Source organism: Microtus oregoni, unplaced genomic scaffold (assembly GCF_018167655.1).
Source record: "Microtus oregoni isolate MIOR12 unplaced genomic scaffold, Mior012 000014F_ref0000157, whole genome shotgun sequence".
Lineage (NCBI taxonomy): Eukaryota > Metazoa > Chordata > Mammalia > Rodentia > Cricetidae > Microtus > Microtus oregoni.
This window is the reverse complement of record NW_024543073.1, coordinates 32,641,207-32,663,577: the sequence shown is the minus strand read 5'-3', so window position 1 is coordinate 32,663,577 and position 22,371 is coordinate 32,641,207. Positions and strand designations below refer to the sequence as shown.

Genomic DNA, 22,371 nt, shown 5'->3' with positions numbered 1-22,371 from the left:
TCTGTAGTCCAGAGCAAGCAGTTATGCCTGTTCACTAAAATGCGGCAAACAGACAAGGATGGAAGTTTCCTTTAGCTTATGTTCTTACAGACAGTAAAAAGGAAGAATACCATTTATGGGTATAATTTCTAAAATGTGAACCACACATTTTTTTTCGGGGGGGGGGGCATTCAAGACAGGGTTTCTTTGGTGCTGGTCCCGGAACTAGCTCTTGTAGACCAGGCTGGCCTTGAACTCACAAGAGATCCGCCTGCCTCTGCCTCCCGAGTGCTGGGATTAAAGGCATGCGCCACCACCGCCCGGCTGTGAACCACACATTTTATTCTCCCACACTCCCCTACCATATCAACAGTAAATGTCCGCCCCCCCCACCTCTGTGTACACTTTACAACACTGTAATGCGAGCCCCGCACTCTAGTGCCTTTGTTTAGCTCCATTAAGAGAGTTTTTGTTTGGTTGCACTTTGCTTTGTTTCTTGAGAACTTGTAGCACATTTCTAAGAAAATTATTTTAAAATACTAAATATAATCTTCAGTTCTCATTAATGATATTAAAGATTCATACTCTACCTTGGCCCGAACACCTTCCTCTAGAACAATAAAGCCTTTGGAAGGAATCAGATCCTTAGATTCTGTTGAAGAGTTGACTTCCGTCACAACATACTGAACTGCCACCGTTCCAAACAGACCTTGTGCAGGCTCCCGAATGATGAGTAACACAGCAACACTCTCTTGAACGTAGAAAGACGTTGGTTCTCTGAGGAAAATGTGCCCAGTGTTGTTAAAGGACAGAACCCCGGGACCATCATCATTCGCAAGTACAGTAATCCAAGCTGTTGAAACAAAAATATTCAGGAGGTAACTGAAGAACAGATGTGTTACAAATCCTAAAGACAGTGCGTTCACAATGGATTGTTTAATCATCAATCACTCAGTTCTCACCATAGCCATTTTACTATCCCCACGTTACAGAAACTCTAACAGAATATGCACAGGTGCTCCATAGAAGTTCAGAACCTAGAAGGGAGCAGAACTGTGGCACAAGCCAGGAAGACAGTTGCAACTAGTCTTATGCTTATTTTTATATTCATTTGTTAGGTGGGGAGAGCACACGTCATGGTGTGTGAATATGTAGACTGCAAACTAAAATTAATCAAAAGAGATGGAGAAGGACATTTTATGTTCATCACAAAAAAAAAAATCCAGGGCTGGAGAGATGGCTCAGTGGTAAAGAGCACTGGCTGCTCTTCCAAAGGTCCTGAGTTCAATTCCCAGCAACCACATGGTGGCTCACAACCATCTGTAATGAGATCTGGCACCCTCCTCTAGAGTGTGGGCTTACATGGAGGCAGAATGTTGTATACATAATAAATAAATAAATAAATAAATAAATCTTTTTTAAAAAATCCATCAAGAAGAAGTCTCAATTCTGAACATTGGTGCCCCAAATACAAGGGCAGCTACATATGTAAAAAAAATCACTAAAACTTACATCACACATCAAACCCCACACACTAACAGTGGGAGACTTCAACACCTCACTCTCATCAATGGACAGGTCTGCCAGATAGAAAATCAATAGAGAAATAATGAAATTAACAGATGCTACAGCTTAGAGGGCTTGACAGATATCTATAGAACATGACACCCAAACACAAACTTCTCAGCACTTCATGAAATCTTCTCTAAAATTGATCACATAATCAGTCACAAAGCAAATCTCAACAAACACAAAAAGATTGGAATAAATCTCTCTATCTTATTGGATCACCATTCCTTAAAGTTAGAATTCAACACTACCACAAATCACAGAAAGCATACTGTGGTGATGTTTTGTTGATGAGCTAACAAATAAAGCTTGCCTGAAGATCAGAACTCAGAGCCAGTCACAGTAGTCAACCATACTGGCCAGGCAGTGGTGGCACACACCTTTAAACCCAGCACTCCAGAGACAGAAGCAGACAGACCTCTGTTTGTTCAAGTCTATCCTGGGTGACACAAAATTGACCCAGTCTAAAAGAGAAACAGAGCTCACACAAAGGTGATCCTAGCACTTGGGGTCACATGCTTTTAATCCCAGGACTAGCGAGGTGGAGAGGGGAGTGATGTGGCTGGGTGGAGAGAGGAATGTAGGTGGGAGGACACAGGAGCACAGCACAGTCTGAGGTTTTGGAAAGACAGATGCAGACTGAGGACGCAGTCATTCTGAGGATGTAGTTCGAGGACAAAATTGTCCCTTTGATTTGGACATTGGTAGAGGTAAGAACACTCTAGCAGCTGGCTGTGTTGCTTCTCTGATCCTTCAGCTTTCATCCTCTGTTAGCTGACTATGAGTTTTTATTATTAAGACCAATTAGAATTCATGATTTACAGCCTACAAACTCATGGAAACTGAATAATGCTCAACTGAATCATCACTAGGTCAAGTAAGAAATAAGAAAGAAATTAAAGATTTCCTAGAAGTCAATGGAAATGAATGTACAACATGCCCAGACTTATGGAACATAATGAATGCAGTGCTAAGAGGAAAGTTCATAGCACTAACGGCTTGCATAAAGAATTTGTAGAAATCTCATACTAATGACTTAACAAAATGAACACCTGAAAGCTTCAGACAAAAAAGCAAACACATCTAAGAGGAGTGGATGGCAGGAAAGAATCAAACTGAGGACTGAAATTAATATAAAATAGAAACAAAGAGAATACAAAGAATCAATGAAACAAGGAGTTGGTTCTTTGAGAAAATCAACAAGATAACCAAACTAACTAAAAGGCAGAGAGAGAATATCCAAATTAACAAAATCCGAACTGAAAAAAATGGACATAACACAGACACTGAGGAAATCAAGAGAATCAATCATCCCTGCACTCCCTAAAGTTGGAAAATCTAAAAAAGTCGGACAAATTTCTTAATAGATACCACTTATCAAAAATTGAATCAATATCAGATAAACAATTTAAACAGGCCTATAACTCCTAAGAAAATAGAAATAGTCATCAACAGTCTCCCAACCAAATAAAACCCATGGGCTGGATAGTTTCAGTGCAGAATTCTACTAGAACATCAAATAAGAGTTAATAACATCACGCCTCAAGTTATTCTACAAAACCGAAACAAAAAGAACATTGCCAAATTCTTTTTATGAGGCTACAGTTACCATGATGCCCAAACTACACAAATACTCATCAAAGAATGAAAATTACAGACCAATTTCCCTTATGAACATTGATGAAAAAATACTCAATAAAATACTGGCAAACTGAATCCAAGAACACACATCATCCACCATAATCAAGTGGACTTTATCCTGGTGATGCAAAGACAGTACAAAATACAAAAATATCTCGATGTAATCCACCATACAAACAAAATGAAAGATGAAAAACATGATCATCTCATTTGATGCTGAAAAAGTCTTTGACAAACTCTGACACCCCTTCATGATAAAAGTCTTGGAGATATTAGAAACACAATAAAAGTAATATACAGCAAGCCAACAGTCAACATCAAATTAAATGGAGAGAAACACAAAGCAATACCACAAAAATACACGCTGTTCACTCTCTCCATATCTATTCAATATAGTACTTTAAGTTCTAGCGAGAACAATAAGACCACTAAATGAGAAGAGGGATAAAAATTGGAAAAGAAAAAAAATCAAAGTACTACTGCTTGCAGATGAATCAAGTATACATAATTGTGTATAGTGATAGTGTACATAAGTGACCCCAAATTCGACCAGGGAACTCCTGCAGCTGAGAAACACCTTTAGTAATGTGGCAGGATACAAGATTAACACAAAACAATCAGTAGCCCTCTTATATATAAATGATAAAAGCGGATAGACCTCTTTTTGTTCAAGTCTACCCTGGGTGACACAAAATTGACCCATTCTAAATAAGAAACACCCCTCACAATAGCCACAAATAACATAAAATATCTTGGGGTATCTCTAACCAAGCAAGTGAAAGACCTGTATGGAAAGAACTTCAAGTTTTTGAAGAAAGAAACTGGAGAATCTATTAAAAGATGGAAAGACCACCCATGCTCATGGATTGGAAGGATTAACATAATAAAAATGGCCATCTTACCAAAATCAATCTACAGATTCAATGCAATCCCCATCCAAATTCCAATACAATTGTTATGGATCTTGAAAGAACAATACTTAACTTCATATGGAAAAGCAAAAAACCCAGGAAAGCTAAAACATCCTGTACAATAAAAAAAAAACTGCCAGAGGTATCACCATCCCTGACATCAAGCTCTACTACATTACTATAGTAATAAAACAAAATAGCACGGTATTGACGTAAAAACAGACAATTAAATAAATGGAATCTAATCAAAGACCCAGACATAAATCAACATACCTATGGACACCCTGATTTTTGACAAAGAAGCCTTAGTATAATTTTTTTAAATGGAAAAAGTAAATCATCTTCAACAAATGGTGCTGGCATAACTGGATGGTAGCATATAGAAGAATGCAAATAGATCCACATCTATCCTCATACACAAAACTCAGGTAGACCAAAGACCCAGTTATACTCTGAACCTGGTAGAAAATAGTCTTGAACACATTGGCACAAAAGACAACTTCCTGAACAGAATACTAGTACCATAGACACTAAGCTCAACAATTAATAAATTAGACCTCATGCAACTGAAAGGCTTCTCTAAGACAAAGAATACCATCAAAAGAACAAAACATATGATAGAGCATCTCTTAGGTATATTCCCAAGAGTGGTATTGCTGGGTCCAGGGGTAAGATGATCCCGAATTTCCTGAGAAACCGAAACACTGACTTCCACAGTGGTTGCACAAGAATGCATTCCCACCAGCAATGGATGAGGGTACCCGTTCCTCCACAGCCTCTCCAGCAAAGGTTATCCTTGGTGTTTTTGACTTTAGCCATTCTGACAGGTGTAAGATGATATCTCAAAGTTGTTTTGATTTGCATTTCCCTGATTGCTAAGGAAGTTGAGCACGACCTTAAGTGTCTTTTGGCCATTTGAACTTCTTCTGTTGAGAATTCTCTGTTCAGTTCAGTGTCCCATTTTTTAATTGGGTTAATTAGCATTTTAAAGTCTAGTTTCTTGAGTTCTCTATATATTTTGGAGATCAGACCTTTGTCTGTTGCGGGTTGGTAAAGATCTTCTCCCAGTCAGTAGGTTGCCTTTGTGTCTTAGTGACAATGTCCTTTGCTTTACAGAAGCTTCTCAGTTTAAGTAGGTCCGGGAGCACGGAACCACAATTCTTAGTTAAGGGAGCCACTTTAGGGTGGGCAAGAGACATGACCCTAGAGGGGCTCCCAAGTGCCCAAGATGAGGTTCCCAGTTAGTTCCTTGGGCAGCTGAGGATTGGGAACCTGAAATGACCCTATCCTAGAGCAATACTGACGAATATCTTGCATATCATCATAGAATCTTCATCTGGTGATGGATAGAGATAGAGACAGAGACCCACACAGGAGCACTGGACTGAGCTCCCAAGGTCCCAATGAGGAGCAGAAGGAGGGAGAACATGAGCAAAGAAGTCGGGACCACGAGGGGTGCATCCACCCACTGAGACAGTGGAGCTGATCTACGCGGAGCTCACCAAGGCCAGCTGGACTGTGACCGAAAAAGCATGGGATAAAACCGGACTCTCTGAACATGGCGAACAATGAGGGCTGATGAGACACCAAGGAAAATGGCATGGGGTTTTGATCCTACTTAATGTGCTGGCTTTGTGGGAGCCTAGCCAGTTTGGATGTTCACCTTCCTAGATATGGACGGAGGGGGGAGGACCTAGGACTTACCACAGGCAGGGAACCCGGACTGCTCTGTGAACTGGAGAGGGAGGGGGAGGGGAGTGGGGGGAGGGGGAGAAGGGTGGGAGGAGGGAGAGAAGGGTGGGAGGAGGGGGAGGGAAATGGGAGGCTGGGAGGAGGTGGAAACTTGTTTTCTTGTTTATGTTTTTTTTTTCTTCTTTTCTCAATAAAAAAAAATTTCAAGCTAAAAAAAAAAACAAAAAAAACAAAACAACAGCATAGAGAATGGGGAAAGTTCTTCACCAACCCTATATCCAACAGAGGTCTGATCTCCAAAATATATAAAGAACTCAAGAAACTAGACATCAAAAACCTAAATAATCCAATTTAAAGATGGAGTACAAAGGGCTGGAGAGATGGCTCAGAGGTTAAGAGCATTGCCTGCTCTTCCAAAGGTCCTGAGTTCAATTCCCAGCAACCACATGGTGGCTCACAACCATCTGTAAAGGGGTCTGGTGCCCTCTTCTGGCCTGCAGGCTTAGATGCAGACAGAATATTGTATACATAATAAATAAATAAATATTTTTAAAAAATGGAGTACAAATCTAAAAAAAAAAATTCTCAACAGAAAAATCTCAAATAGCAGAGAAAAGCCTAAATAAATGTTCAATATCCTTAGTCATCAAGAAAATGCAAATCAAAGAATTCTGAGATTCCATCTTACACCTGTCAGAATGGTAAAGATCAAAAACACAAATGACAGTTCATGCTGGACAGGATGTAGAGTAAGGGGAACACTCCTCCACTGCTGGTGGGAGTTCAAACTTGTACAGCCATTTTGGAAATCAATATGGTAGTTTGTCAGAAAATTGAGAATCAGTCTACCTCAAGACCCAGTCATTCCACCCTTGGGCATATACCCAAACGATGGTCAGTCATACCACAAAGACACTTTGTCAACTAAGTTAACAGAAGTTTTACATGTAATAGCCAGAACCTAGAAACAACCTAGATGCCCCTCAACTGAAGAATGGCTAAAGAAAATGTGGCACAATTACACAATGGAGTATTATTCATCTATTTAAAAACAATGAAATCAGGATATTTGATATTTGCAGGCAAATAGATGGAACTAGAAAAAAATCATGCTGAGTGAAGTAACCCTGATGGAGAAAGACAAACGTGGTATATTCTCACTCATAAGTGGACATCAGCTATTAAGTAAATAATAATCATGCTGCAATCCACATAGAGAAATTAGGTAACAACGAGAGTCAAAGAGGAATGCGGACCATAGATATCGCTAGGAAGTGAAAATAGAAGAGATCTCTAGATATATATGTTAGATTAATAGAAGAGAATTATTATTAGAATAATTACTAATGTTTACAGAAGAGAGCAGGTGTGGATGGGAACATCAGAAATTGCATTGGGATGATGGATGGAAGGGAGTACTGAAAAAGATGACTGGAAGTGGGGAGCATTTCAGGGTCAGGTAGAAACCTGATGCAAGGAAAACTCCCAGGAACCTGCAAGGATGACCCCAGCTAAGACTCCTAACAATAGTGGATAGGTAGCCTGAGCTGCCCACCTCCTGTGATCAGATTGGTGATTGCCCATTCATCAGAGAGCCATATCCAGTAAATGATGGAAACAGACACAGAGACCCACAAGCAAACATTAGCCCACACTCAGGGAATCCTGCTCAGGAGAGGGAGGAAGGATTGTAGGAGCCAGAGGGGTCAGGGATATCACAAGAAAATCCTTAGAAACAACTAACCTGGGCTCATAGAAACTCACAGAGTCTGAACCAACAACCAAGAAGTTTGCATGGTACCAACATAGGCTCTCTACATATATGTGACAACTGTGTAGCTTGGTCTACTTGTGGGACACCTAACAATGGGAAGCAAGGGCTATCCCTAATGCTTTGGGAGGTTCTTGGGAACTTATTCTTCATACTGGGTTGCCTTGCCAAGCCTTAAAAAAGAGGAGGTGTTTGCTCTTACTGCAACTTGATATACCATACTTTGTTGATAACCGTGGGAGGACTGCCCCTTTCTGAACAGAAACAGAGGAGGAGTAGATAGAGGGAGGGGGATAGAGGTGATGTGGAGACAGGAATGGTAGGAGAGAAGGAAGGAAAAATGCAGTTGGGATGTAAAATAAACACAGAAAATTTTAAAAAAATAGTCAATGAAATGCTGTCTTTACAAATTAGGGTAGTAGCTTATACATTTCAGAAGAAAAGTAAATTTATATAAGTATCTCACATATTATAATTAAATAATCATATAAAATCAAAATTGTGCAAATTTCATAAGAATATAGTAAAATAATATACATTGTCTGGGTTAATTTAAGTTATAAGAGCTAGCTAGGAATATGCCTGAGCTACTGGTCAAACAGTGTTGTAATTAACATAGTTTCTGTGTGATTATTTGGGTCTGGGTGTCTGAGAAATGAAAGCACAGTCTCCTTCTACAAATGGCAACAACATGGTGCAACTATATCCATATAAAACCTGAGAGAGCTTAGGAAGGAATTCTAGACAAAAAAGAACAGAGTTAAGCATGGCTTTTTGGTAGCAGCATTGTCTCTCGTGGGTTCTGTTTGCTGGCAGCGAGCAGAGGTGTAGCTCCTTTAAGAGAGACTTCCTGACTCAGTATTAGCAGCAAAAACCTCACAGCTCTTTTAAGAGGCTCTGCCAACACTTAAATGGTGTTCATCAGCAGCCAGCATCAGGCTTCTTGGTGGTGGTATGGATCTAGAAAATTTACAGAGTTGTGGTTAAAAACACACACACACACACACACACACACACACACATGACTCCCACCAGTAGCTCAACCATGAAGCTAGACTCTCAGGAAGCCAAGGAGTGGGGTGGATCTAGCCGCCAAAGCTGCAGCTTTAATCCGAGCTATATCAATTAGCAAATTAAAGACTTATGTGATCAGAAAAAGAGAGATATACATTAAAGACAGATTCAAGCAAATAAGCCTATAAATGGCTTACAGAGTGCTTAAAATATACGTAGGCTTGGGAGAGAAAAGAAAAAGGATAGAGAGTCCTTAAAAATTATAATCAGGTATGGTGGCACATGCCTTTAATCCCAGCACTTGGGGGCACAGAGGTAGGTGGATTTCTTTGTGTTTCAGGCAAACATGGTCTACAGAGTGAGATCCTGGACAGCCAAAGAACACATAGAAACCCTGTCTCAAAAAAAAAAAAACCCAAAAATTAAAAATAAAAATAAAAGAAATAGAGTTTTTAAAAAGCCACAGAAAGCCGGGCGGTGGTGGCGCACGCCTTTAATCCCAGCACTCGGGAGGCAGAGGCAGGCGGATCTCTGTGAGTTCGAGGCCAGCCTGGTCTACAAGAGCTAGTTCCAGGACAGGAACCAAAAGCTACGGAGAAACCCTGTCTCGAAAAATCAAAAAAAAAAAAAAGCCACAGAAAGATGGAAAATACACAGATAGTATTAATATTTTCTAATTAATATAGTTTGTGATGATATGAACATGAGGAATATGAAAGTTTATTCAAGATGTCACCAAGCCTCCTGTACCACAAAGTGCTCAGAACTGTACTTCTATTCCTTTCCATTACAACTTCAGCACCATGAAGGGAGGGACCCATGACCACAATCCATGCCATGCCATTACTGCTACCCAAAAATCTGTGGATGGCATCTCAGGAAAACTGTAGTATCATGGTTGTAGAGCTGTCCAGATACCATCTCACAAACACTGCTGGGATGTAGGTAAGGACATCCCAGAGCTGAATGGGACATTCACTGGAATGGCTTTCTGTGTTCCTGTCCTCAGTGTGTCTGTTGTGAATGTGAACAGCTGCCTAGAAATAGCTGCCAAACTCAGTGACATAAATAAAGGGAAATAAAAGGTGCCACGGGGTCCCCAGTAGTCATCTTGGGCTATCCTGGGGATCAGGTTATATCCTGAAACCTAACAGTGACAATTAGTCTTCTAATTTTCATTGTGGTAGATTTTTCCTCAATGAACACTCTGACAATCTCCATTTACTGCTGAGACAATGAATTTGGATCCACTAATATGGTGGTAAACTTTATGGTCAGTAAAACTTCCAAGGAGTATAGATCTCTGGACCAGTCACCCCATCAGGAGCAGGAAAGGAAGATAGAGGCATTCAGCTACTGGGAAGTCTGTCTCAACCCACTGAGCATCTCCCCTCACAGTATCCATCCCATATGCCCAACTCTCCCTTCTCCTAAACCCCACACACAAATGCCCCAACAGACCATAATACTCTCATGAATGTGATGTAATATCAGTCTTAATACTGAATTCTAATCTGTTCTATCTCTGCTTTTGAAAGACCCTTCCTTGCTACTTTGCTATGTGTGTGAATTCTATTTAATTCTTGAATAAGAGGTCAGGACCCTGGAAAAATCCAATGCAAACCCTGACCACAGGTATCAGTCCTCTTAAATGCTATGTATGTTCCTCCACAGAGCTTCTGCCCCACCCACTTACTCTAGCTGTTTTTCAAATCAAACTCTCGTGAAGCTCAGGCTGGCCTTGTATTTCATACATAAGCTAAGGATGTCCTTGAACTCATAATCTTCCTGCATCTACCCTCTGAGTATTAGGATTACAGGAGGAAGAAGACATGATGACAACAAGGAAGAGAAATAAAATGAAGGTGATAATGGGAAGTTAGGAGAGGGACACTGGTATGGGATGTTATTTTGTATATTTGTTGCTTTAATTAGGTAATGAATAAAACTGTGTTGACCTACAGCAGGGAAGAAGAGAGATAGGTAGGAAAACTAAACTGAATGCTGGGAGAAAGAAAGAGGGGTCAGAGAGACATCATGTAGTGGCTGAAGGAGACAGACACCAGAGAACCTTACTGGTAAACCATGAGCCTTGTGGTGATACATAGATTAATAGAAATGAATTAACTTAAGATGTAAGGGTTAGTTACAAATATGCATGAGCTAACTAACCAAGCAGTGTTGTAATTAATAAAATTTCTAGGCATCCAGGAAACAAACAAGCACCCTCTCTGGGTCTACATGATGCCCAATGAATGTTTGAGGCTGATGCCCACACCACATACTTCAGGTCTGGGTGCTTGTGTGCCCATTTAGGGATGAGAGAAACATAGCTGAGACCATGCCTGCAGTTCAGCATCCCCCCCACCTGGGCAGGCAACAGGATTGGGTCTGCTAGGAGTACAAAGGCAGGAGGGCATGGCAGATTCCCGCCACCATACATAGAGATATTTCCAGGCTACACACTGTGCTGCATAGCGGATTTAGCTTTTACTCAGATGAAAAGGGTTTATATGCTATATACAGTGCTACCCAGAGTTGAGGTAGAGAGGACAGCCCTACCAGCAGTCCCAGAGCCAGCAGTGAACTATATCTGGCATATTAAAAGTCTAAGAGATGCAGATTCAGCATCCAAGGCCACTGCAACAAAGCTGCTCACCATTTTAAAAGCACTCCTGGTCAGAAAATTATTACAGATACACAACAAAGACAAATTCAGTTGGAAAAGTACTATAAATGGGTCACGGTGTTGGATAAATGTATGTAGGCTTGAGAGAGAGAGGAAAAATAAAAGGAAGTAAATGGTTTTTAAAATAAAACAAAGTCTTTAAAGAGACAGAGTATAGACAGTCATAGATTAAAGGAGTAAAGAAAAATAAGTTATGTAAATATGGAATACATAGAAATTATAGATTATATGTATTATTGTATTTTCTTTGAATTTTTTGGCTGTGAATGAGCTAAGTACAGCAAGACATTTCATTGTCTGGGCTGCTAAGCTAAACCAACATATATACTTTAAAGGTATCTTGACTTCAAAATTTTGGTCTAAAAATAAGTTGCTTTGGAAAAGAGGTTCTGTTTTTGTTTCCACAAAAGATGAGAACCTGTAAATTCCTTCCAAATTAATATTGTTTGATGGACTAAGATCCCCGAAAGGTCTCTGCAATCCCCAAAATTACTTCATCTAACAAAAATCAGGAAGAAATTTGGAGAGAACAATGCCCAAATTCCAAAATATCATTTATAAGTGTTTGTTTATATTTAAAGGGGAATATGATATAGAGATGAATACTTTGCTTTGGTATGGATCTTGGTGTATTGATACAAATTTAAGGTCAGCTTTGTTGTATGTATATTTCTGTTCTTTATTAAGGTATTGTATCTGTAGCTCATTTGAAAATGTAATGTATAATTAAAAAATACAGGTAAATAGTCATCTATAATAGTCAAGCTTGTAATCATGTTAGTTAAGTTTTCTAGATATACAGAAATATATTTCAGATGGATAGGTATTCTTCAAATCTTTCAAAGACTAACAGAATATGACATTTAAAATGTTTTAAGTACTTAGGACTTATGAAAATGAGACACATCTGTTCCTGGCAGCACCAATCTACTTTAAGAAAATGATGGGCATCAAAGAGGCTCCTTCTGTAGATTTTTAGTCATTTGGGCAAGAAACTGCTATTTCCTGGACTGCGTGATGGTATGCTGTATGAACTAGACATACAGGACTGACAGAAATATGACTGCTGAACTTGCCTAGAGGTAATAGAGTCACTTATGGTTCCTGATTCATGAAAGAGTCTGCCAGACATTCTGCAGGACACAGGAGAAAGTGACTGACAAATTGCCAATAGAGGCAAAACAATCTTTCAAATTTTCTGCTTCATGGAAAAATCTGCAATATACTATAGTCCTGAAGGCTGAAGATGGATGTTGCAATGATACAGAATAACTCTGGTGACTTTCCAGGCAGTGAGAAATCTCTGTCAATTGTAGAGTTTTGGAAGTTGCTTACAATGCACTTCCTATTTACTTAAATATATTTATTTATTATATCCTTCTGGGGTCTTTGATAGAGTTAAAGAATAGATCATTGTAATTATAGTTTTCCTTAGTTATAATAAAAGATGAAGTAGATATAAATGTTGTAAATGTAATTCTTGTTTGATACCTGTTTTGTATATGAAATTTTACTATGTTAAAGTTAAAACCTTCCCTTTTATTTGGACAAAAAAGGGAAAATGGTGTGGGAAATCCTTCTTAATATGTGTTGCTTTTATTGGTTAATGAAAAAAGGTGCTTAGCCTACAGTAGGGCAGAATAGAGCTAGGCAGGAAAACTAAACTAAATGTTGAGAAAATTAAAGCAGGTCAGGGAGACACCATGTAGCTGCTGAAAGAGACAGATGCTGAAGAACCTTACTGGTAAACCATGAATCTCATGGTAATACATAGATTAATAAAAATGGGTTAAGTCAAGATGTAAGAGTTAGTTAGAAATATGCATGAACTAACTGGCAAGCAGTGTTGTAATTAATACAGTTTCTGTGTGATTATTTCGGGTCTGGGTGGCCAGGAAACGAACAAGTAGCCTCCACCAACAGGACATGCTAGAGGAGAGGGATCCAAGGGGAAGTGGAAGGGGGAAATGTGGGTGGATACAAGCATATTTCATTGTAAACATATATAAAATTGTCAAAGAATAAAAAATTATAAGTACACAAATAAGTTTTCTTGTACAAAACTCCTTAGATCCATGAGACGTTCTCTGTCACTATTGTTCTGCCCTTGTTGAGCAGTTATCACAGTATCTAACCCACAGTGAAAATATCAAACCATTCCAACTCAAGAATCAAAGCTCTCATGACAGGTCGGAGACTGCAACAGTACCTCCTATTCTGTGTATAAGTCCTGCAGCACTGGAGCAACACTTGAAGAATTGTCGTCATTGTTCTTTTCATTGCTAAATAAAACCAGAGCAGAACTCCAATCCTGAGAGAAAGACTACACATTAAGTAAAACTACAGTAATTAGAAAATCATTTAATACGACTCCTAGTATCAACTACTCTGACCTTGTTTTCATATACACAAATGCACAGGGTCAACTCGTTATCACTGACAGGACACCTAAATGTAGGACTTGGAAGGCTTTATTTATGAGGCTCATAAAGAGCCTAGGAAGAGGCTCATCCCTCTTGCCTCCACACTGCAGAAGCCAAGACAGGAAAAAGGGGACTGTGGGAAAGAAATGACTAATTACCGATTGTATTTTTCCCCAGCTCTAGTCCAGGAGAAGGGTTTGTTAATATCAACTGAAATCTTTCATCTCCTTCTGGAATGTCATCGTCCAGGATCACAACCTCCACAGGTTTATTCCTTTCTCCATCAGCAAAATGAAGAATCTAGTAAAAAAGATAGAAGAAAAGACCATGTACTTAAATAGACTCTGAGTTTTCATAAAATGTTTAGAAAGCAAAACCATATAACTCTTGATGTGGAGAATAAGCTATTATAAGGGCTGTGGAGATGACTTAGCAGTTAAATGAATTTGCTCTTCTTTCAGAGGACCCAGGTTGGGTCCTTAGAACCTTTCCCATGCAGCTTGTAAATTCTTAAAAGTATAGCTCCAGTGATCTGACACCTTCTTCTGGAATCCTCCTGGCACACATGCGTGTGCAGACACATATGGTTTTACAAATCTTTTTTTGTTTAAATCGAAAATATTGCAAGTTAAATTTACAGAGTAGAAGAAAGCAAACATTTGGTTAAGGAATGAAGGAGATAAACAGAAAAAGATTTTTAAACCTATTTTAAGGGCGTGAAGTATCTTAGTAAATCAAAACAAAGAGAGAGCAGAGTGAAAGTTTTCCAGCAGCATAAGATACACTCTGGGAGAGTCTAACGATTAATGTTAATGCATGGCCTAGTAGTCTTCAGAATTAAATACTGCTAAAAGTAGTGAATTCGGAGTGACATTTAGAATAATATTGAAGCTTAATTCAAAGGCTTATTACAGCAGAGAGAACCATACAGTATAGAAATCTTCTCTCCACTCTCAGTATGGAGTAGCGTACACAGTGGTTGTTAAATTAATTTATTCATGAAGATGCACATCACTACAATTCTCAAAGAACAGTGCTGAGAAATGATATCATAGATTATGCAGAGCCTTACCTGCGGACTGCACATGTAATCCAGCCCCATCTGGGCCTCTAGATTCTGGGCATACATGAACAGTGAAACCTCGCCAAGGGCCTCTCTGGTCCTCTGGGCTATCAGGGTTACAGTGCCATGGGTTTCATTCACTTCAAATCTGGGATCAAGAGAACAGATTCATTTTTCTCTCATAACTTGTGTTTGGTAATTGGGAAGAATCCAGAATTAAGAAAGGAGCTTACACAGCCTTGGTTTACCTGCTACGCTGCCATTCAATTACACCTTGGGCACCATCATTGGCATCAATGACAATCTGCGCAGTCAAGCCTTCTGAGTCTGATAAAACAGAGATGTATTAAATGACTATAAGTTAATATAATGTCATTTAAACTATAGTTAAAGATACTGTCTGGCACAGAATTTAAGAATGAAGCTATGTAAATTTTCATATGTAGGTATATAGGTAGTGAAAAGATGTTAAAGAAAATAGAAAAGCAATGCTGGTGACATTAGAAAAGGAATATTTTACTATCAAGAGTTTCTGATGTATAACTATTTCACTAGAACAACATGACACTTCAAGCCAGAGTTGTTCATTTTGAATAAATGAAACAGTATTTACGTCTCTATTGTATTTTAGGAGGGGAGAAAGTGGTACAAGTGGGAAGAGTAGGAAAGAGAAGAAAAAAGAAAGAGATACTTAAAAGTGAGGTCACAGAAAATACGCGTGTGAATGAGCGACACAGAGAAACACTAATACAGGCTCCTACAGAAAGGCTTTGACAGAGTGAAAATTAATGCAGTTCTCTTATCTGTGCTGCACTTCTGTCCGTTGTCCATACAGTTCAGTGGACTACACATAGCTGCTCTTCTATACTGAAACATTAATTCTCCCCCTGGGGTGTGTGTGTGTGTGTGTGTGTATACTTTATCTTTTACTTAAGTACAATTATCATAGCTGCTGAGGTGTATAAAGAAGAAGACCAATTGTCTTTAGACTGAAGAGAATAATAATGTTCAGAAGACAGTATGAAATCAGGATTTATACCCTATGGACATTCCATTATTATTATTAGTAGTAGTAGTATTACAGTCAGACATTCTAAAATCACAACAAATGATTACAATATGTTTGTGTGTGGACTCAACATATTTTATTTGTGAATATATATGTATATACAAATTCATATTTATTAATGTTATAACAATAAATTTAAAAAAGAAGCCATGAATTTGAGGGAGATCAGTCAAAGGCTTTGAGAGGGTCCGGAAGGAGGATAAGGAAGGGAGAAATGTTGAAATAAAATTACAATTCCAAAAATAAACAAAAAAATTTGAAAGGAGAGTTAAATCACAGATTATTAAAATTAAACTTTTAGTTTATAAGAAAAAAGCAGCTCTTTCATGTTCTGGTTGTAATTCGAAGTATGTTACTAGTTTCTTGTAGTTCCCATTGGCTCATGGTTAAAAATGGGGATGTGAGAAATGATAGCACTACCACATAACAATCAGAATCAGGACCAGACCAGGAAGAGCTCTATTCAGACTGCACTAATAGGAGCTATGAAAGATGAAGTACTGTGTTGTTCTCTTAGCATGAACAATAGCAATCTTATATTAACACTTGTCATAAAGAGCTTAGTCATCGGAATAATCTAAAACTAACCAATGACATGTAGAAAACTCGTTACTATTTTCAAAGTTGTTACATTAGGCCTTAGAAAAGAGTCCTCAGGCCGCAACACCTGTCCAAGCTTTCTGCTGTTCCTCCTTATCCGGGCTCACTTTGTCCCACAGACCTATGACCATGGCTGGATCAGCGGCACAGGCTGACCTTGTTGCTACTCACTGCCACCTCACACACATCACACTTGCCAGCAGGACCAGGGTGTATCTTATGAAGGGTCTATGTAAGTTTACACCAAGATTCAGGTTTTACCTTTTAGTCTGTAATAAATTATGTTTTCCAAAAGCATGAAAAGAAAAAAGATCAAAGGTCAGAAATGCAAGAAGCAGAACACACAAAAACACGTGTTTAACTTAAAAGAAAATAAAGTGGACAGCTTAGGAAAATAGCTAATTGTATTTTAAGAGAAAATGAAAGAAAAATACATTTGAAAGAAGTACTAATACTTTGCGGACTGCAGATCTGGCTCTAATATAGTTGTAAAATTCAAAAAGCATCACAATAATTAGTCTTTATACTGCTTTACACAATTATAATGATGTCTCTAATTGTAACAAGTCTAAAATATGCATCTCATTTTCACACATAGCTAACAATAGCAAACCTAACAGGGAATATTTCTGATTTTAAAATGCCGTCACTTCATTTTACTTGAAGTTAGCAAAGAGTCACAAGAGAGAGTCACCCTACCTAGTCTGGGAGGAAATGAAGTTAGAGGAGCCATAATGAGATCAACATGAGTTAAATTCACCAAGAAATATTCTTTTAGCTCTGGTATATCATCCTGCAAAAATTACAATCATTAAGAAAAAGCTTTAATTATTTCAAAGGAATTATTAATCATAAGATGTTTTAAGTTATATTACAAATGCATATGCATAAACAGCAAATACATAATAGAAAACAAAGAGGAAAAATATTAAAATTAGAAAATGTAACTATAACAGTGTTAAACTTATATATGGCAGTTATTAGGTTGAACACTATGAAACCACCTCAAAATTATAACACTTTAAACACGGTTTATAACCAAATCAGCTACCTAACTATCTGAACCTAATCAGTTTAAATACAATGTAAGCAAGAGGTGTCCAGTTCCCTAATACCTGCTGATCAGAAGGAGGAACGGGTGCTGTGGAAGCAATGTAAGCTTTGCAGCAGGAAGCTGAGGGCAACTTCTGGAAATCTGAGGCGAGCTGTTTACATTCCAAGGCCTCAAATCTACCGTGTATTCATGGAGAAGTAATAACCACACTGGTATTGTTTGTGGGTAATCATTAAAAATAGTGGATGCAGGATATCCTGCTTCGAGGATCCTTCGAAGTAATAGTGATTATTATTAATCGATAGTCCCGCATGAAAGTGATAGTGATTATTATTAATCGATAATCCCACATGAAAGTGATAGAGATTATTATTGATCGTCCCACATGAAAGTGATAGCGATAATTATTAGTTGATAGTTCCACAGTCAACAATGAAAACAAAGAAGCTGCACTAAGCACAGAAGTAAAGCCCATCTCGGAAGTGACTTTTATCTGTTACACACTGACATGACAGTGCCTTTTGTTGGATTTAGTTGTCTCGTATTTCATTGGGCCACAGAACAACTATCCTCACAGGTACATAGCTTATATCACTAATAATATTGTAAAACTATAAAAAAAAAAACCCTGACAGAATAAAAGGTTTTAAATCAAACTTGAAAATGCAAAATAACAGAAATGTATCTTCAAGTATATAGTCATTCTCACTTCCATACCATCTTTACCCTTTCTGTTTAGAGTATTCTTTCCATAACCTCTTAGAAGTGCATTTAGATAGCTGAACCCAAATCCCCAAACAACACAAGATTTCACCATGTGAAACTCATTTAAAGTGCAATTTCAATCACCACCGATTACTTTACATTTGACCATAACCTTTTTTCTGCTATCAGCCTCTAGAGAGTTTGCCATTCTCTCTGATTTAACTAATCTTACCCACAAAGATTAAGATCTACGTGAATCTGTGGGTTCAGGGAATCCCTTGGCATTATCAAAATGCTCCCTTGGATCCTCTTAGGCCAGAGTCACTTTATAGGAAAGGGTCCTAAGGAAATTATCTGTCACCCAATAGTTCTATAATAAAAGACATAGCAGCAGGCTACCCAATCTAAAGACAAATGAAAACTCTGGGGGATCTGAAAGAAAAAAAGTCAGGGAAAGCAAGAAACCAATTTAAAGTCACCAGCAGGGGAGACCAACCAAATGAATTCTCAAGATCTCGAAACACTGTAGAGTTTTCAAATTTTCCAAAAAAAAAAAATGCAATTATTAAAAACAATAATTCAATATAGAGACAAGTAAAGGTGTTATGTAATCTTAATCATCATGAAAATTGCTACCTCTAAACACAAATTTATTAGAAGCCTCTAATCACATTTGCTGTAGATAGACTATTCCATCCATTTCTACTTTTCCTGCGATTATTTAGACCTAATATGAGATCACGGAAATAACATACGTGTTTACCTCAAGAACAGTGACGTTGATGGCTGCTGTTGTTTCTCCTTCTTCTAACACCAGAAAGCCCATCACAGGGACAAAGTCAGCCTCTGGCTCCGCTGGATTTCCGTATGTCTCGTTTTTCAAACTCAGTATTCCAGAAACAGTGGCATATGAGACATTGATAGCTCCTAAGGGAATTGGTTGTGAAAAGATTTTATGATTTCCCACACCTTTGTGAACTCTCTCCTTTCACCGTGAGTCCCGTGAGTGGCCCCAATCCCTCAGTCTTTCGCATGCGTACACCTGTCCCCTGTGTTACAGCACAGGGATGGTGGACTGCTGCCAAGATGCAGGCCCCTGCCTCTGGACTTGCATTTTGCTAAATGGAACTTGTTCTGGTCAATAGTAGAGGTGAAAGTGGTAAAGTAGGGATTTTAAGACTATACCCCAGGGGCCTGTATACTTTTGTTTGCTTTATTCTATCTTGACTTATCCCAAAGGGATGATGAAAACATGAAGAACAGCCACATAGAATGAGCCCAGCCTAGGAGGCAGACCCCGAGCAGCCCACTATCTGCCCTGGGACTTAGAGGGATGTTTGATACACAGCATTTCTATGAAAACAGATAAATCCTTTGGTAAAAGTAGAGACATTACAAAATACTATCCTGAACATCATTTTCCTTAATGGATTTAAAACAGAATTTGAAAAAATAAATCTTTTTTTAAAGGCCCTTCCCTTGACATCCCATTTACCACTCATTCCCACAAACCTAGAGATCCAAATTCTCTGTTGATGAATAGTTGAATCGTTGTGTTAGCCTCCTGTAACAAAACAAATCTTGAGGAGAGAGCGAAGTTTAGAATGCCATGTGGTTCATCGCTGGCCTCTACCGTCAGGACAGCTGCGTATCCCTGAGCATCAAGCAGAGCGACTCCCGCAGGCAAGACTCCTAAATACATCAAGGAGCCCATCAGAAAATCGAACACACCTTTTCAAAAACTTCAAAATCCTTAAAATGCTACGTAATTGCTGGGCCCGCTGAGCCTAGCCAGTCCTCAGGCCCCTCAGAGAAATCAGCAGGCTGAAAACTAACAAGCATCCCAATTTCCTTCCACACAACAAATTGTGAACTCTTCTGTGTGGATGGTATTGTCATTACAAACTATACTGGTTGTCTAAATTATAGAAAGTAATAGACAGGAAACAACCCACCCAAGCAATTTGCTCAAAAATGGCCAAATTTAAATTATCCATAAACAGCAATTGGTACAAAATCTAAATTGGTTTCCTAACAGAGAAACAAATTCAGAAATTTTTATCTTTAGAAATATATTTTGTTCAATAAATATACAACATGTCAACAAACCCTGCTTAGGCTGAGGTAGGAAGATAACTCAAAGAACATGAAGTTGTGGCCAGCCTGGTCTACACAGCAGGACACAGTCTCAGAAAACTAACCACTGCATAGCCGCTCAGCATCTGACATCATTGTTAAGCTTGTGTGTGGATGAGTGCGGGTGGGTTCCTGTGTGTGTGTGTGCGCGCGCGTGCGTGCCATGACAGTGCACATGTGGACATCAGTAGAAAACTCTGGGTGCGTTTTTTTTTTTTCCTACATACTTGGGACAAGGTCTTTTTATTTTATTTTATTTTTTTTTGGTTTGTTGAGATAGGGTTTCTCTATAGCTTTGGAGCCTGTCCTGGAACTAGCTCTTGTAGACCAGGCTGTCCTCGAACTCACAGAGATCCACCTGTCTCTGCCTCCCAAGTGCTGGGATTAAAGGTGTGCGCCACCAAGGCCCAGCTGGGATGAGGTCTTTTGTTATTTGCCATTGTATGTGCCAGACTAGCTAGCATGTGAGCTCCCAAGGATTCTCCTGTCTCCATCTCGCACCCTGCTGTAGGAGTGTTTGGGATTATAGGTATGTAGAACCGTGTCCAGCTTTGGTTCTGGGTGTCTGCGCTCGGGTCCTCATGGTTACACAGCAAATACTTCGCCCACTGAGCTACCTTCCCGGCCCTATATAGAAAAATTTTAGGATAGTTTTCTCCAGTACAGAGAGAGAAGTGTTTCCATGTCATCCTAGAGGTTTTCTCAACAAAATATTTCTGTGGGACAGATAATATTTAAAGTAGCTTTTTCTAAAAGATAGTATCTCGCTTTATAGTTTCGGCTTGCCTGCAGTTACGGTGTGAACTGAACCTCACAATTCTCCTGCCTCATCCTTCTAAGCACTGAGATCACAGATGTACAGCACCATGCTGGCTCCAACCTAACTTTCTTTAGATTGGCATAAACATACTTGTTAAACACAGTGGCAGAAGTTACCTTGTTTCTTTCCAGTCTGAAATGAAAACACCAAAGAAAAGCTCAAAACTGAATTCTAAATTACCTTGTGTCTTGACATCATACAGAACAACATGGTAAACTTCTTTCTCCTCAGGAATATTGTCATCCAACAAATGTACAAATATTGTTTTATTCAGTGTCCCCTACGGCAAACAGAGAGAAATAACCTCGGTTGTGTGGTTGCTGCATGGAAACTAGCTCCTGCTTTCATTGTCCTTCTACTGATGCTGTGCAGTCAAACACAGCTCCATCTGAACCAAATGTTGCCTTAGAAATTAACTAAACAGAAACCACTGACTCGTGGGGTAGCGGGCTTACAGCATAGAGACACTAACCAGAAATTGAAATTTAAATCTTTATCAATGACTGATGAACAGGAGAAAGGATTAACATGAAGAGATCTTTGCAGGAGTGATGATAGAAAAAAATGAGAAAACTAAACTTTTGCAGGGTTCCAGTCATTATTAGATGCTCAACCCAGTGCACAAGGCGATAGCAACTGGGCTTTGTCTCCACGTCATAGCAGTGGAAACGAAGACAAGCTAAATGTCTCAATGGAAAATACAAACAAGGTAGGCATAGAGCGGGCAAAGCGATGATAAATACAGCTTAGTGGTGTTCATTTTTTGCTCTGCTTTCCTCAAAATATAGCATTTTCTTCTAAAAATGTATGGCAAAACTTTCCTTCGTGGTGCTACCTCAGAAAAGAAGAGTTGGCCTGTGAAGTTAGCAAAACTGACTTCGAGATTTTGTCCAACAATTTTCCACTCAACAGTGACATTTCCTCGACCAGGGGGTGTTCTGATTACATGGAACTGCAGGATTTCTCCTGCAAGTAAAAGACACAGGTTAACAAGCGCTTACTGGAAATGAACGTAATGTTCGAACTCAACAGAACCCAAACTCGGCACACAAATATTCTGGGTCCTTTTCCAAGAACGTGAGAGCGATTTGCTCTGTTGTGATTTTTCTGGGTGCTTTACTCATGCTTGTTATTCATTAGCACAGAGATTCTACTTTCTGTGGGTAGAACTTCAGGAAATACAAGGTGTATCACAAAAGTTGAGAAAGCAGCTGGTGAAATGGGAGAGAAACATG

The 22,371-nt window shown here is 38.9% G+C and overlaps 1 protein-coding gene across 1 annotated transcript in view; it reads right to left on the bottom strand.

Annotated features, from left to right (window-relative positions):
- The window catches only part of Adgrv1 (adhesion G protein-coupled receptor V1), a 546,438-nt gene that overhangs the window by 414,387 nt on the left and 109,680 nt on the right, over positions 1–22,371 (bottom strand). The window contains exons 35-43 of the mRNA XM_041663490.1: positions 21,972–22,102; positions 21,317–21,416; positions 19,693–19,872; positions 18,944–19,107; positions 17,121–17,214; positions 15,001–15,079; positions 14,762–14,900; positions 13,848–13,989; positions 570–832 (exon numbers count right to left, since the gene is read on the bottom strand). Of these exons, the coding sequence (XP_041519424.1) occupies positions 570–832; positions 13,848–13,989; positions 14,762–14,900; positions 15,001–15,079; positions 17,121–17,214; positions 18,944–19,107; positions 19,693–19,872; positions 21,317–21,416; positions 21,972–22,102 (1,292 nt within the window). The remainder of the gene's footprint in view (positions 1–569; positions 833–13,847; positions 13,990–14,761; positions 14,901–15,000; positions 15,080–17,120; positions 17,215–18,943; positions 19,108–19,692; positions 19,873–21,316; positions 21,417–21,971; positions 22,103–22,371) is intronic.